The 18687-nt window shown below is 39.0% G+C and overlaps 1 protein-coding gene across 5 annotated transcripts; it reads left to right on the top strand.

Annotated features, from left to right (window-relative positions):
• Positions 1–4979: 4979 nt before the first annotated feature.
• Positions 4980–12542, top strand: znf217 (zinc finger protein 217). Of its 5 annotated transcripts, none has more exons than XM_030139934.1 (5): positions 4980–5005; positions 7315–8691; positions 8841–8948; positions 9428–10771; positions 10888–12542. In XM_030139934.1, exons 2-5 carry the CDS (start codon positions 7371–7373, stop codon positions 10998–11000), a joined length of 2886 nt encoding a protein of 961 aa, XP_029995794.1. In that variant the 5' UTR covers positions 4980–5005; positions 7315–7370; the 3' UTR covers positions 11001–12542. The 5 variants fall into 5 exon arrangements, with proteins under 5 accessions (XP_029995794.1, XP_029995790.1, XP_029995789.1 ...); XM_030139930.1 differs by lacking the exon at positions 4980–5005 and adding an exon at positions 5497–5575; XM_030139929.1 differs by lacking the exon at positions 4980–5005 and adding an exon at positions 5511–5698.
• The last annotated feature ends 6145 nt before the right edge of the window (positions 12543–18687 follow it).

The raw sequence follows: 18687 nt of genomic DNA, 5'->3' as shown, positions 1-18687 counted from the left end.
CAGCATGAATAGGCAGGGAAATTTTACTTCATACTGTTGCATCAGATTTAACCCCTAAAGATCCAAAAATCCACTAATCTACTGATCTAAAATGTTTAATTACATGTTGATCCATTCATCTTATCAGTACATGTAAATAACTGGTTTAATATCATCTTTTCATGGTCATCAGATACTCCATAGTGAATGTGGAAACACCGTCACCTCCTACAACATTGATTCACCAGTAAAACCCATGGAGTTTGACAAATGAAAGTGGATGGAGACACTTGGTTTATGTTCACTTATTGATATCTTTGCTGAAAAAAGCAAGTTTTTCTTCATTTTTCTCTGTTTTGATATAATAACCTTTGAATATACTCAAGAATATCTACATGATCTGTGAATTAAATATAGGAAAATACGTGGTTTACACTGAAAAAATGCAAAATACAGATGATAATATTATAACAAATGGTGATAAATCACTTGAGAAAGGTTACATAGGGACAAAAAATCATTTGGGAACTACCACAAAAGTAGCACTGGGTCTTTATGGGTTAAATAATGTTTACCAAGGTGTGGCATGTGAGTCAGGTAGTTGGATTGTCACTGCCGTGTTGGGTTTAGAGGGAAGTAATGTGAGACTTACTCATCTATGTTTTTATTTGGACGCTGACAGAAAAGTGACAATAACTGACCACGCCGTAGGTTATCATTTATTACGCAGACAAAGGGCTGACTGGTGGACAGCGCTATACTCGAATACTGATTCACGCTTTTCAAAAAGACACACCTTAGAGATAAATAACATTAAACAAGATCTAAGGAAATGTAAACTTCAGGTAAAAGAGAGCCTCAAATCATCTTTGAGTATTTATGATGTAATTTGTGTGATTGATAGCGCAGAGTGCAGTCTTTGCAAGGATGTGTTTTAGATGGTAACGTCTGGGCTCCAGCATTCACCCACCATTAAGTGATGATCCACAGCCCCTGAAGGCATAACTCACAATGCTCTTTTGTTATCAATGAGACACACTCTTCTTACATTACCCTCTGTAATAGGTGTGATCATTCTAAATTGTGCATCAAAGTAATTGCCATAGGAGAAAAAGTGAGGTAGAGCTGGAGTAGTGTAAAACATTTGGTCATTTCCTCTAGGGATTCTTCCTAATTAGGATCAATGGGATGTTTTTGCAGGAATGGGAGAAGAGGCAAGCTGATGTTAAATACTAAACATACAATTAACCCTTAAAGACCCACAATTATTTTTGTCACAACTTCCAAATGATGTTTTTGGTCTTTCCCAAGGGATTTACCAACATTTATTGTAATATTATCCTTTGCATTTTGCATTTTTCAGTTAAAATCAGGTATTATCCTCTACTAATCATGTAGATGTTCATAAAAGCTCAGAGTAAATTCAAAGGGTATTATATCAAATTAGGAAAAATGAGGAAAAAATGCTTTTTCAACACAATATATCATTAACTGCATAAAACAAGTGTCTCCATCCACTGTCATTTGTCAAACTCCATGGGTTTAACAGGTGATGCAGATGAGGACAGTCATTCGATGTTCACTACAGAGCCTCTGAACGTCCAAATGGGTCATATTTGAGGACATTTTACCTCAGTTATTTACATGTATTGATAGGATTAGTGGATCAATGGTATTAAACATTTTAGATCAGTAGATTATTTTGGTCAGTGGTGGATGCCTGGGTCTTTGTGGGCTCAGGTATCAGATAGAAACCTACTGCATATTCAAATAACCAGTCTGTATAGTTCAGAAAATGCAGACGTTGTCTTAGAAATCAAAAGCACATCAACATTTGCATCATCTCCTGTCTCAGCTCTCCTCTACCCCTACTTTTCTTATTGTTTGTCTCAAAAAATAAATACCTGCAAAATACGTAAAGAAAAAGCACAATTGGGTCAAATCTAAAGTCCTTTTTGCATCTTTTTGGTCATGCTCTCATGCATTTAGTTCAATACACAATACAGACAGCAGTTAGCAGCTGCATATGTATGCCAGACTCCATGAACACTTTTAATAGAAAGGATCAACAATGCTTTTTCACTGTGAAGATAAGGAACAGGGTGGTGCATAAAAACGGAAGCAGTTGTACAGTATGGATTTAACGGTGCAGACTACACCACACAAGGCCTGCTTGCCCACCATGTTGCTGCAGTTCATCCCAGGACAATGCATGGGGCTGTGTGAATGCACTGAGCTCAGAGGGGGTGGAACAAGGGAACAGTGGGCAGGGAGGCCTGACAGGAGGCCTGCTGTCAGCATTAATGTGCATCACAGCACTGCTCACTAGTAACAGGTCTGTTGGGGAAACATAAGGGGTGAAACGATTCCAGGGACCGATGTGAAGACACAGTAATCGCAGATTCGCGGGTAATCTGTTGACAAACGAACACTAGTGATGTAGACTCTACAGGACAGTCTCATTCACTTTGGGAAAATGGGAATCAGCAAATCCTGCAGGCCCTATGTGTGTATGTGCATGTGTGTGTGTGTGTGTGTGTGTGTGTGTGTGTGTGCGTGTGCACGTGTGTGCGTGCGCGTGTGTGTGTGTCTTTGAAGGGCATTCTGATGCAGATACTCTCAAGTGATTTTTGAGCTGCTGTGTGTGAGTCTTTTCAGTGGAATTCTACATCCTGTCGGAGGAACAAAAGGTGTCTTTTAGAAATGCTATTTATGACTAAAGACACTTTGATGCCATTCAAACTAACGAAACACTCCTGTTATGTGATAGTCAAAAATGTGTTTAATATTCATATCATTGAGGTGATCTAGAAAAGGCTCCTCTGTATGATAAGGAAATACTTTGAGCTTCAGAATTACACATTATATTGTTGGACTGGCAAATTTTCAGATGTGTGCTCCCATTTCTAGTTTGATAATGAAGAGTAACTGTAGAAAAAAAAAATCCTTTCATCACCATTTCCAAAAATATTTCATTGATCTCAAAAAGAAAATAAATATTTCAAACATGCAGAAGTTGCATGCTTTTGGCAACTGTTAAAATTTTCCTGATGATCAACAGCACAACAGCTGGCTGTGCTGAATAAACATTACAGACCACGGGTGAGAAAGGAGATTATATATTATCAGTGTCTTTCAGAAGCGGCACCGAGATTATGAAAGAAGCCAGGCTGTGAATCTAGAGGAGAACAATGCAGTCAGCTGCTCCTGACACGTCAAGACAAAAACAAGCCACTGCACTCTTTCCCCATCCATTGATACAATTCCTATCAGGGTGTCTGTCTGGTGAATACATAATTATTTATTCCAGTCCTCAGTTTGTGCTCAGAGATGCTACTTTATCTTTAATTATAATTTATTGCTTTGAGTTATGCTATATGCATGCATGTCATTTTTGTAAAGAAACAATTGCAGACAATGAGTTTGGTGGATTTAGGGAGAAGAAATTACATTAGCATAATGTCAAACAATAGGACAAAGTTAATTAAATCAGTTAAAAGTAAACAATGTTTGCCCACTTGTTGCTGTCATTACCACTACAGAGGATGAATGTTAATTACAGAACTACAATAGAACTGATAACAGAATTGCTATCCAGTTTTATATATTTATCTAACACATATAGAAAACTAACATCAGCTCCAGATGGTGTATTTTTCTTTTTGTAATACATCCCTTTGGAAATTTCATCATCTTGAGGCATCACACTGTTGCTCCAGATTGATAGCCTTTCACAGAGTCTTTGTGGTCACAGAACAATAGGAAATGAGCGGGAGGCCTCAATGTGTCACATGTGGTGCTTTTGATTAACATACTAGACTTGTTTGTGTAACAGGATCTTGGGGTGAGTCAGGAATAGCAAAAATTGAATCAGAATATTGTAGGGGGTGGGTGGGGGGGTCATAAATGTTTTAATTTAGGACGGTACATGTCAGTTATGGAATCTAGGCGAATAGTAGAATACTTGTTTTTGCATGTTTTGCTATTTGTCACAAGGCTGATATGTTATCCAAACTATGGCTCTGCCCATAAATTGGAAAGATAGGATTAAATTAACATAAAACATTATATTTATGTATATTTGAGTTAATACATTACTTTGCATGTGTCTAATGTGAGAGGTATTTGATGTGGTTTATTATCTGGCAGCAGAATAGAATTACTTTTATTATGGCAGTGATGCATTTTATGAAGTCTGCTTGCCAAACCTGCAGGGCTGCTTCTGTTTTTTAATTACTAAGTGAGCACAGCAGACCTGTTTGCTAACACATGAGTGTAAGAAGGATTTCAAGAGTACTTTTTTTTATTGTAAAGACAATCATTGCCTTTACATGAGGGAGTTGTGAGGGATGTTTTCTCCAAATGGATCCTTCCAGCCTTTTGTTCACTGTTTCTTAGCTAGGCGTGGTTACTGGTAAAGTTTCTTTTGCTGTTTGTTTTATTTATGCGCACAAACATTGCTGCCATTCTGAAGGAGGGTGGGTATGTGTGTTAGTGAGAGTACACACACACACACACACACACACACACATGATGGGATCCTCTGGGTATCTGTTGATTGTATGGCTTTAAGACACTATCAATGGCTGGTGTCTTTGGAAAACTGGGAGTGTGGAGGAGGGGTTGTCGTTCAAACACTGGGTGCTACTGTAGGTGTCATGATGGTGTTTACGTGACGTAAAACATTGGAGTTTCAGTTCAGTTTTATAGTGATTTTTTTTTCACAGCAGCTGTCATGTTATTGTACATTTTTGTAGGCTAACATTCCTTTTTCTCTTAACTATAAAACATACCAAACTGTCTCTCATTAGATCAGCCTGGCAATAAATCAAGTTGAAACAGCATGCTACTATATTTAATATGTTGAAATAGGAAGAACTTGAAATTTCTTATGACTCAACCTCCTTCTGCAAAAAAAAAAAAAAAAAAAACCTCATGTAACTGTGAAAACTTCAAGGCACCCCTCCCCCATCCCCACATGGTAGCTGATGCATGACGTTGAGAACGTGGAAGGGCTGCACTTTAGGTAGGTTCAATGCAGTATTACGTATCAAACGGCATTGTTGTGTAGCCTGTGGATATAATAAACACACACTTGAGTTCAGAATAGTGGCAGAGGAGCAGCTGTGACACTTGAAAACAGGTAAACCAGAATCGTGATAGCAGTGAGTAGAAAAGTGAAATAGCTGGAATCCACTGTATCCACTTGTAAAGGAAACCGAGGTAAATTACCAAATCTGCACATGACACTGATTCGCGATGAAGTTGCAAAAGTATAATTTAAGTGAGTTATTTGTAAGAGTTGAAACTTTTTCAGCCTGACTCAAAAAAAAACAACACACACACACACACAACAGTTATGAGTATCTTATAAGTGAGTCGCTATTGTGTATTAATTGAGATCATGTAAGCTTTAGTCTGTTATCCGTGACCACGTGACCAGTCTATGAGTTTTTTTGGTGCGGCCGTGCACGCGCTCCATCTTCCCCTTGAGAATGGGCTTGTGCGCGCGCCTCAGAGCTCAACAGCTGCACAGTGAGGACCCGCAACCCCAGCAAGTCCAACAAATATGACCCACAATCAAACAATTCAATAGGTGAGCCGTCCACTGGCAACGCCGAACAATTCAGGAGGCATCTCACACAACTACTAGCCTAGCTCCTGAATTCAACCGCTCGTAGAATCAGTACCTTTTATTAATCCCGGAAACTCTGAGTTGGTAGGTATTGTTGGTGAGTGTCTACAGTTTGGTCGAAGTCGAGACAACAGAAAGTGGAGTTTGCTAACGTTAACGTCGTTAAGAACGCGAATGACCTTACTTTGAGTTGATGGCTTACTATAAAGTAGCGACGCTAGCACATTGTGAACTTATTTGTGTCGGAGTTGGTATGAATCAAATGAATAAGCAACCACAAGGTAAGCCTAATGGCAATTTGCACCAATCATTTGCATTGAAAATAGCGTTATGCCCTAACTTGTCTGGTATCGACTCAAATGTTAGCTAAATTATTGTTAGCATCTCTCGTATTGATCTACATCTCTAATAAGTAAAGTAGTCACGTGTCCTGTATTTATTATGCACATGTAGAAATGTAATAGCTATTCACTTCAGGAGAACACTGACTTTTAATGAACTTATTGGGAAGTTATCACAGTAGCTGTTAGCCTAACTGTTACTTTGTGTGTTCCCTCATAAGTACATTGACTTAATGATGTGCCTGCTTCAATAAGCAGGCTAACTCGGAGCTAGTTTACTGAGTCTTTTCACACAAAGCAGAAGGGGGAAAAAAAAAAAAATCACCGTTGTTCATTCCACAGTTGGCAGGGAGCCACTGGATTAAAGTTAGGAGTACCTCCACCAGCAGCTATAATACTATTAGAGGAGACACTTGTAACTCATCGTCTGCTTAATATACTTGTTACCTTGTATTAATCACGGTCGAGGAGACGCTAAATATTAGGATAAGTGAATTTTAGTCATGCCACAATACCCTGTCTTTATGTGTTGATGTTGCCACCATATTGTAATGTGCCTTAAACCAATGAACTTGCTCATCCAGTTACTCCACTTGTAAGACAAACAAACGACTTGTAAGATTTGGGTTTCTTAACCATTTGCTTTTTTTTATTATTATTTACTGGAGATTATGCATCCAAGAATAAACGACGTACTGTTATCAAAAATAAAATAAAAAAAAAAAAGAAAAAACTAATTGTGTTCTTGGATGGTGCAGAATATTTATTCTATTCTTATTCTTTATTGTGACGTTTTAGGAAACAAGATAACTTTTGAAACCAAAGATAATGTTTCTTAGGCGTCTGAATAATGATTTAATGTTTTACAATACTATCAATCAAGACCATGGATGATAATTATATCTATAGTTGAAGCCTGATCTGCAATAAAGTAAGCTTTAAATGAGAAAACGCTAAATATTTTAGTAATAGTTAAAGCTTCTGTTTAACTGTGGTGTGTTATTACCACTTCTCATATTTCAAAAACTATTTTAAAAAGTCTAAATGTTCTCTGTGATGAATGAAGGAACCTCTGCATAAGTAGCTGGTTTATTAAAACAGCAGTTCATTACTTTTAAATAAGGCAAAGTATCCATTACAAAATATGTTGATGACTTAAAAAACCTGTTTATCAGTGGGCTGTGCATTGAGGAAATGGGTTGTCTGTGCTGTTGATTGCTAAAAAGATACATTTCCTGTTTCAGTATAAAGGAAAGCATTTCTCTTTCTTTGTGTTTTAACAGATTTTATTTTTCCTCTCTTGCTGATCCTGTTTTGATAGTATGCAAAGCCTTATTACATTTTTGTCATTGTTTCCAGGTTTCCTTTAACCTGTACTGGGTGTACAGCATTGCTACTCCACCTAGAAAAGGACAATGCCGACTCACTCTCTGCTGCCGTTTGTGGAGAGCCCAGATGGACTTGCCCAAGACATTTTGATAAGTAATAGTGCAAGCATTCCAGGGCCTGGCTCAAGTATGACACCTCATAGCACCTATTTCGAGAAGGCTGTGTTGCAGTCTGGAGGAAGTGAATCAGTATCTTGTATGTTCTGTGACCAGACCTTTTCCGATCAGGATGATCTAGGACCCCATGTATTAGAACAGCACCCTTCCACTTTCTTTGAACCAGCTGTGCTTCGAATTGAAGGAGAATTCAGAATTCCAGGAGAGAGAGGTCGACCTAAATCAAGTAGCCTTCCTGCTGAAAAGGAGGTTCACAGCTGTATTGTGTGTGGTCAGGTATCACAAGATGCAGGTGAGCTAGAGACACACATGAGGAAGCACAAAGACTATTTTACTTACTGCTGCAATGTCTGTGGACGGCGGTTTAGAGAGTCATGGTTCTTAAAGAACCACATGAAGATGCATGTAAAGTCAGGAGCAAAGAGCAAAGCCCAGCAAGAATTAGAAACACCAGTTACCATCAATGGAGTTGTTCAAGACCCTGCAGTAGAGCCTGTACCCACCGTTTACAAAATGTGCATGGTTTGTGGGTTTTTCTTCCCTGACCATGAATCTTTGGTAGAACATAGTAAGGTACATAATCGAGAGGTGGAGCCTGACAAAGATGGACACAAGGAGAACATGGATGCCACTACTGAACCTCTGAAACAGGAAACATTTCTTCATGGTTTAAATCTTCTGCCCTGCTCAGCAGATAGTATATTACAGCCTACGAGATCCTCAAAATGGATTCCCCAGTTAGATCCATTCAACACATATCAAGCATGGCAACTCGCTACAAAGGGCAAAATAGCAGTTGGACCTAATAATATTAAAGACATTGGACAAGACGCCAGCACTGACAATGAAGACTGCAGTTCTGATAAGGAAGAACTGAATAATATTTGGTCTGAAGGCCAAGGAGACAAGGCTGCAAGGGAGGTTCTCGGGAAAGGCCTCCGCTCTCAGCAGCAGACAGCAGTAGGGAGCTTACAGCCAATGCGCAGGTCTCTCATACAGAAAGACAAGGACAAAGAAAGACCAACTACATGTGAAGAATGCCAGAGAACCTTCAGGACTTATCACCAGTTGGTTCTCCACTCCAGAGTGCACAAGCGCGATAGGGGTGGCGAGGAGAGTCCAACTTCCTCTGTTGATGGGAAACTGTCAAGACCCAGCTCAGTGGACCAGACAGAGGAAGGCTCTGAGGAGGGATTTGAGGAAGCTGCGATGACAGAAAACCTGGCCTCTGGTAATTTTAGGGTTTAATTCACACTTCACTTGTTAGATTACCAAAAAAAAAAAAAACCTCCTACTAAGTGCTCCCCCTGCTGACAGGAGGGACAATAACACATTTGTTGTTGTATTTCATTCTGTTAATTCATTTGTCTTTATTTTAAGGTGAAGATGGTCTGGATCGATCCAAAGTTAGATCCAAAGAATGCAGTTACTGTGGCAAATCATTTCGCTCCAGCTACTACCTCACTGTTCATCTGAGGACTCACACAGGTATGTTCAAGTTAAATGACTATTATGAAATTGCTTAAATCACCTGAAAACAGTTGGATTTTCTATTAGTTTTCAAAGTTGTGTATTTCACTGAAGTGCATTGTTGTGGGGTCTAGAGGTCCTTCAGCAAAATGTTTTTTACATTATTCATTACAAAATATATAATTTAGTATCATATTTTCTATTTTTTATAATGGTATATGGGCTCAAAAATTAGAAAAGCATCCGAAACATTAAAAACCTTAAAAACAAATCATGCTGAAATGCCCCGTGGGACCAACTACAACCATTAGAGCAGAGATAAAGGGTTTAAGTTAATTTTTATGCTCTCCACATTAATTTTAACATAAATTTGGCTTAAATGATGATCATAATAACTTAAGTGCTGCACCTAAGCGTTATAATCCTAGGGAAAGGCTGATATAATGAGACTTTTTTTTTTTTTTTTTTTTAATAATAAGATCATCTTTTTGTTTTAGGGGAAAAACCCTTCAAGTGTGGTTACTGTGACTACGCTGCAGCTCAGAAGACTTCACTGAAATACCACCTGGACCGGCGTCACAAGGACAAACCTTACATGGAGAACCCCAGCAGACCTGTGCCTTTAGCACCCTCTCCTACAGACGTCAAGCAAGAAAATAACAATGAAAACCCCTCCCCAACTGGATCCAAGCTCTGGGTTGGAGGCTCATACACCAACGGGACATCAGAAGACAGATTTGATAGCAAGCTTGGCAAATCGCTCATCCAGATGAACACAGAGTATGAGAAATTAATTGCTAAGTCTGCTGATGATGTGCACATAAAATTCCCCGCACCTGTTAACCTGAAGGTGGAAAAGGAAGAGATAAAAGACGAGAACGCTGAGGCCCCATTAAATTTGTCCTTAAAAGTGTCTCTCTCCATTCCTGCAGAACCTAGAAATGCATTAATTCCAACTGCCTGTTCACTGTGCGCATATAAAACCATGTACCCGGAGGTTCTGATGATACACAAAAAGCTGACTCACAAAGACAAGTCAGACACTGCCAAAAAGAGCAGTTTTGGTAGTGCGAGACAGAAACGTCACACAGGCTGCCCCCCTGCCCTCGATGGGAAAGATGTAACCCCGCTGCCCATGATTAATAGAAGCCACCCTCGTCGAACCAAGTCCCCGCCCCCTTTACCTGCAAAACCACAGGAGAAGACACTTCCCAGTAACACAAACCCTGGACCTAAAAGATCCCCTATGTGTGCACCTTTACGTAATGTTGTCCCGGATACAAAGCGATATAGACAGACCATTGATCCACATCCAAGCCAAGAAGCTTCAAGGTATACAGAGCTCATGAGGAAATCCAACACAGGCAGCAAGTATGTAATGGACAGACCAGCCCCTCCAGATAGAGTGGGAATTGGTGAAAGGAGTTACCCAGTGAGAAGCGGTGTTATTTGGCACTCGGACGCCACCAGGCTGTGTTTGTCAAGCCGATTTGGGAGCCTCCCTCAGATGGATTTTGGTGAAACCTCCAGCAAGAGATTAAAGTACACCATGCCCCTAAGCAGGGAAGCTGAAACCAGCGAGAAGCCCGGCTTTAGAGTGGCGACAGGGGACGGATCGACCAGGATGCTTATCTCAGGGAGAAGTGTGAAAAGTGCAGCACAAGCCTCGTGTCCATCTGAGGTTTTGGGTCCAGTAAAGAACACTCCCACTGCTATGGGTGGAAGTTTGGACCCGGAGTGGATGAACTTGCTGCGCTCTTGTACACCCAGTGACCTGGCAACTCTGTATCACAGCACACCAGCAACCCCTGGTCATGGAGGTCTGGGCAACCAAAGAGCAGGTAAGTATTAGGTTAAAAAGCACAGGGGAGGGGTTTAAAAAGGTTAAAACAGGGTTATCTCATGTCTGCATATTTCAGCAGTTTGTAGATTTATCATTAAAAAGATTTTTTCTCAGGGGGCAGAACTATGCTGTACCAACACTTGCCAACTCTGCCCAACCTACAGAGGAGAGAAGCATCAGGCCCATTCCCTAATCAACGCTATGGGACCACTGACAAAAATACCTGAAGTGGCTTAAGGTAAAAAGGTTGAAATATTAGGACTTTTCTTTTTTGGATTTTCAACCTCTAACACAACCTTTGACAACTTTTGCCTGGTACTTTATATGAATCCACCCATGTTAAGAAATGCAAAAATCTTTTTCTCTGTCTAGAGTCAAACTGAGCTGCTACCTTATTTAGTAGAACATATTGTAAAATGAGTTTAATGTACAGATTAATAAGAGAGATGGTTTATGCTCAAAGTGTCTAGGCTCCCTAATTTCATTTTCCAATACGAGAAAAAGTGTGTTGCATAGACATTTCAGGGCTTTGGCATTCATTTTACATATTTTCTTTGAATAAAAGATTAGAAGATTATCGCTTCTCAAATGTATTCCTCCACCGATCTGCACTGTGATAACTTTTCACGAACGGTTACTTATCCATATTTGACCCACACTAATGTTAAGAGGATGTAAAAGTAAAAAGTGTATGTGGGATAACAAATGTGTTAGCTTTAGGTGCATAAAATTATATTAAGTAAAACTGTTAGATAAAAAAAAATACAAAAAAGGAAAAAAAAAATTTGTGTTACATTTGCTGCTCTGTTCTTGTTGACATACAGGCTGCGGTTCAGCATTATTCTACCTTTTTCCTTTTCCAAAGCACTGAAGGGGTGGGATTTTCAGTCAAAGAACTTGATGGCTTTGACCCATTTGGTTAATAAACAGGCCATAGTAACAAGTGCTGTGCATGTGGAAGTGGTCTACCTCATGTTGTGCTCTACACACTGTTATTTTTGTAGAGCTGCTGTAAATATCATGTCAGCTGAGCCTGCACACCTAGTCACCTACTGACAAGTGACAGATATTTTAAGTTGGAGTTCTACATCTAGATAGATATGTTTGTCAGGTAACCTGGGAGTCGACGTTATGTAAACTTTTGCTCTTCTGCTGAGGCCATTATCCAACCTGTGGTACACAACTTGTAACATAATTTGGGTTTGTCGTATATGATATGCTTGTATTAAGTCGACTTTTAAACACAGAACTGATTGTGAGCATTGTTCTTCTGAAGTGGCGACAGAAAGGCCTGAAATCAATCAGCCATTAAATGTGGTAAATTTCACAGAGTTCTGTTGACGTGTTAAACCGTCACGTTGTATTTTGATGGAACATTTAGTCACTGTTCAGTTTGCTTTTCATACGCAGAGTCTGAAAAGTGGGATTTTTGTTTCAAGAGGCAGGACACAGCCATGGCTGGTCATCAAGTAGCCTTTTCTGTGTCACATGATTTAAAAAAAAAAAAAAAAGGATAATAATAAAATAGCTGTGTTGATGAGTTGCTCAATTAATTGTACACTGTGAACAAAAACTGTCTCAGGTTATTCATTTACAAGCTATTTAGTCTACTGTGTAATTTAACATTTTCTGCAACTTTGAGAGGTTTGGGTTAAGTTATTTCTTTTTTGTTGTCGATTTGGTATTCACACAATGTGTACTTTATGTAAAGATGAAAATATTGTTTGAGACTTGTATGACACATTTCAATAATAAAATGGGAAGAAGAAGACATCTGTGGCGTTGTTTTGTGAATTCAGTGACAGCCGTCTGGCCAACCGCAGCCTACTCGACATCCTCCCCTGTAGGGAAGGAGACAGCGCAAGTTTTTTCACTGCAGTTTGAGAGTTTTACATGCTTTTAGCGATGCAGTAATTGGTACCGTTGGATAAAACTAACATGTATTTAATTTGGACATCTGCTAGCACGTCACAAAAGTGTTAAGTGTTTGCATTCATTAGAACAGATACTTTTACTCCGAAGTGTTTCGCACTAGACATTTTGTCCATTAACTGATAAAACAGAAATAATGTGATTCTGGATCTATATGTAATTAAAAGCATAAATAAAATAGAAAAACACAAATTGATGTCTAAGAGTGAAAAAGGCCTTGAATTCTCAGCAGACTGGAAAATATGAACAGTAATGCTCTCATTCCCCACTAATAACTTCTATTGAACACTAGAGGGCAGTATTTACAAAGGCTTGGATTTGGCCATGTCAGATTCTGCTTTTAATGCTTTGCACTACATGTTTCTGTAACAGGCCTGTCTATTGCAGTTCGTTATGGTACAACAATACATTACAACCAGGTTAAAAAAGGAATAGTAAAACTAAATAAAGTATTAATTTATTGCAAAATCCATATTTCCTGTGTGTTATTAAAAGCAAATCAGAAATAGTATAACTGTTCTTCTTGGTTTAAAACTCATATGCAGTTTTAACCTCAGTCCAATAACTTCACACAGTTGTTTCGTGTCTGTTCTCAATGAAGTCTGCTTTCCATGACTTCAGTGATTACGTTTGTGGTGTGGGTAATACTTCCAGCCTACACAGACCGCTACTGTTTTGGGTTTTTGTTAGAGAACTTTGGTAACAGCTTCTTCATCTGCAAGCCTGAGCAAAACACAGGTTGACTCTTCCCGTACCTATAAAAGCAGAAGACTGACACAACCTATCACCACTGTGCATTCTCTAAACAACAAACTGCCAGGGACAATCTACAGCGCATTGAACACTTAAAACTTTGATTCCCCCCCCACCACCACCACCACATACACACACACACACTCCTCCTTTTTTGAGTAGACCACATCTGTTTGCTGTCTGTTCCCCTGGGCCAGCACTGTGTAATCTATTGCATTAGCTCACATTAGTGCATATCGCCCATGGGCCTTGGTAATCACAAACGCAAAATGAGCATTTCACTTAGCATCACCCTCATATTCCCCCCACACTGTTGCAAACTTAGTGCAAACGCTTGGCATAGAACGCGAGTCGACATCAGCTTATGACGTGCCTCCTGCATCCTGCTCATGTCCAGGTTGCTTTAAGGGATTTTATGTCAAAACTCTCTTTATTACGCAGGGATATACTACCCAGTTTTTCTTTTGTTTACTTACGCTCATTTCTCTATAATTTTGGAGCCTCAAAAACATAAAAATGTATGCTTCTGGCCAGGCCTTCACCTACATATTAATGTCCTGCAGACAAACAGCCCTGCAGGCTTTTCTGTTTTACAGTCTAGAAGCTTAAAATCATTTTATTTAATATAGTAAAGCAGAGTGGAGATTTATAGTTCCGTGTTAAATATACAGAACTCCCCCTTAAGTATTTAGTCAATGACAGAAAACTGTTGTGACAAACTTAATTAATCTTCAGCTTTTAAAAAAATGTATTCCCTATAAAATGCGTAATTTTACACTCAGAGGTCTAAGTTTGCACACACTCCAATGGCCTTCAGACCAGGAGAAGTGAAGTGGACGCCCTAAAATGTATAAATTCACTTGGGAATTTCTCCTCAAAATCATTTGCATTTAAACACCTGAGGTCTTCACGGCGAAGTATCTTTCATAACATGATTTTTTTTTTTGCGATAAGGATTCACACAGCAGCTATTTTAGCACACAATTCAATACACAAATGGCATTTTCTGCTTGCATTAGCATCCATTCATCTGTTCAGTGTATTTTGTTCTAAAAGAGGTTATGTTTAAGAGAATTCTACATATGATTATCTGTGACTGATAGCAAACCGAGGATGTATTCCCAGTCTTTTCCTCTCCATCAGGGGCTTTTATAATCTCAGTTTTCTTTTCTTCTACCTCCTTGCTTCCATGTAAAGTAAACTTTATATTTTCCTCCCTTCCCCTTAAGTGCTCTCTCCTCTTATTTTCAGTCCTTTCATCACTCATAATTGTTGCCTCCAGATTGTCAACTTGCATGAATTAGCAATTGGGCCAACAAAGCGGATACGGTCAGTTGTTGAATATCCTGTCAGAATTTGAGGCAGAAAGTCTGTTCTGGCTGTGATTGCACATCATCGTCACCCCATTCCTCTGAGGAAGAGGAGCAATGTAATGGTTCCCACAAAAACAGCCTCTGGCCTAAGGAAAGGGATTTGGGTGTCTGGAGACAACAGGGGCCATATGGAGCGGGCTGAGATAGCAAGGCACATGTACAGAATAATGGATGACGTGTCATGTTTCATGTTGCTGAGAAGCCATCAAGAGACTTAGTTTGGGGAAATCAAAAGGCTCACGTACAGCAAAAGCGACTGTTGGACCATTTAGCATTTTTTTGGGTTTATTTTTATATTGAGAGGAATAAAAAAAAAAACTAAAAAAAAAAAAAACTAGAGCTTTAAAGAATGCATCAGCACTGAAGCATTTAAGTATTTTTATGTTTATTGAGGATGTTTGTTAACATAAGCATGATGATGAATCTATTTCGATTAGCCTATGTATGAGACAGCAGATGATTTTATCAGTATCTGAGCCAACCACCTGTTTACTTACATTAGTTGTTTTCAAATATGAGGAAAATAAATTGTAGGGTAAAGATGAAAACAAATATGATATGTATACTGTGTAAACTGGCTTCTCTTTTTATTTATATATATTGTGCTGTCAATCGGATTTCCAATATCTTTATGTTACATTCCTCGACCTACATTTACTAGAACCAAATATACAGAAAACAAAGTGTCAGTGTCAGGCATTCTGGACAAAGGGGATGTATAAATTGTATAACCCACTGCTCTCATGGAAATAAAACCTCTTCCTCCTCCTCCTCTTCTGTCCAGATCTGTCCTTACATGGGGTACTGTATACTTAGTGCACCCCCTACCTCTGTCCCACCCCCTCTATCTGCTCTACCTGCATGTGGAATCAGCCGAACACCTCACCTCTGTTTTTCTCTCAGTGTCAGAACTACACTTAAGTGCTGTTTCTGATACCCATGAGTAAGCCCCATAAAAGCTGCCCCATCGCCGCAGCGTTATTGTTTCTTGCGGATGATTGATTGATGGATGAGGGCTGACACTTCAATGAAGCCATTTCCACTGGCATCTCTATCCGATGATGTGCAGCGTATATTTTCCATCCACGCCTCATTGCTCGCCTGTGTCATTCCTGGAACTTCATTTACACCATGTTCCCTGAAGGACCTTTTTTAGCCCCATCTCCCTTTTTCTCTCCCTGGCTCCTCTTTTTATCTCTTTTTTTTTTTCCCTTTCCGTGCCATAAAATAATGCTATTTCTTGTCGACTCTGGAGGGGCCTGGAATCATTTGCAGGGAATGATAAAACCAAAGGCATGGAGGGGTTATTTACAGGAAGTGTAACACTGACAGGGTCCCACTGTTCTGCTTTTTTCACTGTCAGATGCCAGGTCCATGCTGAGACAGGGCAGGGCTATGATATACATTTCAAACACACTCCACCTACACTACATGCACACACAATCATTTACTGTTATCTCCACAGACCAAATAGGGACTTCCAGCAATGCAGATTCTACCAAGATGTCGTCCAACACTACCTGAAAACCATGTTAAAGAATATTAGTTCAATGACAGCGTGATTGAGGTGCCTTCTCTGAGACAATTGCCTGTTTTTGCTTATATGAGGAGCAGATGGTAAGCAGGCATCAGTGCGGCAGGCTTTCTGGGATGACAGCCATGAGATTCCCCCTCAGGTGCCATTGGAGCCCCTTTAGAAGAAGAGAGTGATTGGTAGGACATGGCACCTCCTAAGCAACTGTTTTTTCCTCAGTTTCTCCATCTTACAGTTCGCATCGACAAGCTGCAGTGCAGTGATTATGCATACAATGTGACCTAATAAATGATCTACTCACTCATATATTATCATAGACACAAAAGGGCGGGACTAAATACTGGTGCAGGAGTCTATCATATCAATGTATACAACATCTTGTATCGCACCGGTGCCAAATACCAATATTTTTTACTAAAACGTGCATCCCTGCCAATTTGATTCACTAGAGTCACTGTGTCTTGGAATGGTGGCGCACATGGACATGGAAGTGGTATCAATGTGTATGTGATAGAGAGAAAACTAAGCTACAACTCTGTGCACCTGTTTGTATATCACGTTGTCTCAGTTGTAAAATTTTGTGAAATTGGCAGCACAATACGATGAATAAACACATAATTCCTGCTTTTTGGCCCTTTTTAGCGCTTTCTTCTTCGGTTACACAGACATCATGTATCGCACATGATGGTCGTACAATGGCCAAAAAAATAAATACAAATAAAAAAATAAAATCCCACACTCTAATATTTCATTGGACCACCTTTGGTTTTTATTAAACCGTGTATTCATGGTGATATCGTTTCAATAAGCTTATGCAATGTCACGGCATTGATATCAATGTGGAGCTGCTTCTCCTGCCTGTTTTGTCAAAATAGCAGTGCACTGTTCATGGAAAATTACACAGGCCAAAAAAACCCACACTCTAATAAATACACTGTTATGAATAAAGTTGGAATACTGTTGTTTTCAGACACATTCATATTTTTATTCCTATTTATACACATCAGTAATCATCTTCAACCAGATGTAATGATTACACACTGAGCCCAAGTTACACTTTATCAAGAATAAACTACATCGTCAGAATTATTTCATGAGAAACGGTAAAAATTAGTGGTGTCAAATGATTACAGTTTTTAATCAAATTAATCACAGGGTTGCTGTGGATCAAGGTTAGAACAGTTTTGGATTTTTCATTATAGTTTAGTTTTGTTTTGACTTTTTTTTCTCTAATTCAGTTAGTTTTAATTATTAGTTTTAAGAGCAGGTTTGCTCGTTTTTATTAGTTTTTTTTTTTTTTTTTTCTAAATGTTTAATTTTAGTTTAGTTTTAGTAATAATTTTAGTTTTGTCGTATCTTTTATCTTCTTCGCCATCGTATTCAAATAAATCCCATACAGGACTCTGCTGTCTCCTAACTGTAGTCTCCATGTTTTCAGGTAGAGTGGGGACAAGAAGTGACGGACCGTGAAGTACCGTATGGTGCTGCTAGCTAAAATTCCTAGAATGAAATAAATCGCTTTTGTATCAATCCAACGTTGACAAAGAGTACAGTTTCAGTTTGTTATCGTTTTTTTCTTTTAATTATAGTTTTTATTTATTTCAGTTAACAAAAATGTTTTTTCAATTCTAGTTTTCGTCATTTCGTTAGTTTTCATTATGGATAATAACCTTGCTGTGGATTAATTTTGATTAATTACGATAAATACAATTAATTTTTCATCTATATTAATCGCATTTCATTTTGCATAAGCAAACAGATTCAAGAAAGAAGGGAATATATATGCACTTAACATGTTTGAGGCAAGCTGGGCAACACGTTAGCCAAAGTGCTAGCAGAATCCCTGACTAACATATGCCTCACGTTAATGTGGTATTTTAGGATGGAAGTGCTTTGGTGAAAAGAAAACTCCTTCCTGCACAGTGTGTATAATACTTTATGTCAGTCGACTGTTCCATCTTGGGGTTTTTTTGTCCTCATATTTCCATCCAGAGGGCCAACGTGCTGTTTAGCGTCTTCCATCTTTATCGGTTGGTCCTGTTGCCCGTCACTACCGGATCAACCGCCCATTTGCACATGCGTGACACTAACTCTACTTGGACAAACTTCCCAAAATGCATTGCCAGTGACGTTCAGAGTCATTGTACACTGTAGATGGGTTAACTGCATTAAAATTTTTAATCAGATTAATCATGATGATGAATTAATTTGCGTTAACTCGTTAATTTTGACAGCCCTAGTAAAAATATTTTACTCCAACTTAATGGGGAACAGCATATTTTGTTGGACCACCTTAAACTGTGATTACGACACACATTCGCT

Source organism: Sphaeramia orbicularis, chromosome 7 (assembly GCF_902148855.1).
Source record: "Sphaeramia orbicularis chromosome 7, fSphaOr1.1, whole genome shotgun sequence".
NCBI classification, from domain to species: Eukaryota; Metazoa; Chordata; class Actinopteri; order Kurtiformes; family Apogonidae; genus Sphaeramia; species Sphaeramia orbicularis.
This window is presented reverse-complemented; position numbering and strand designations above follow the sequence as displayed.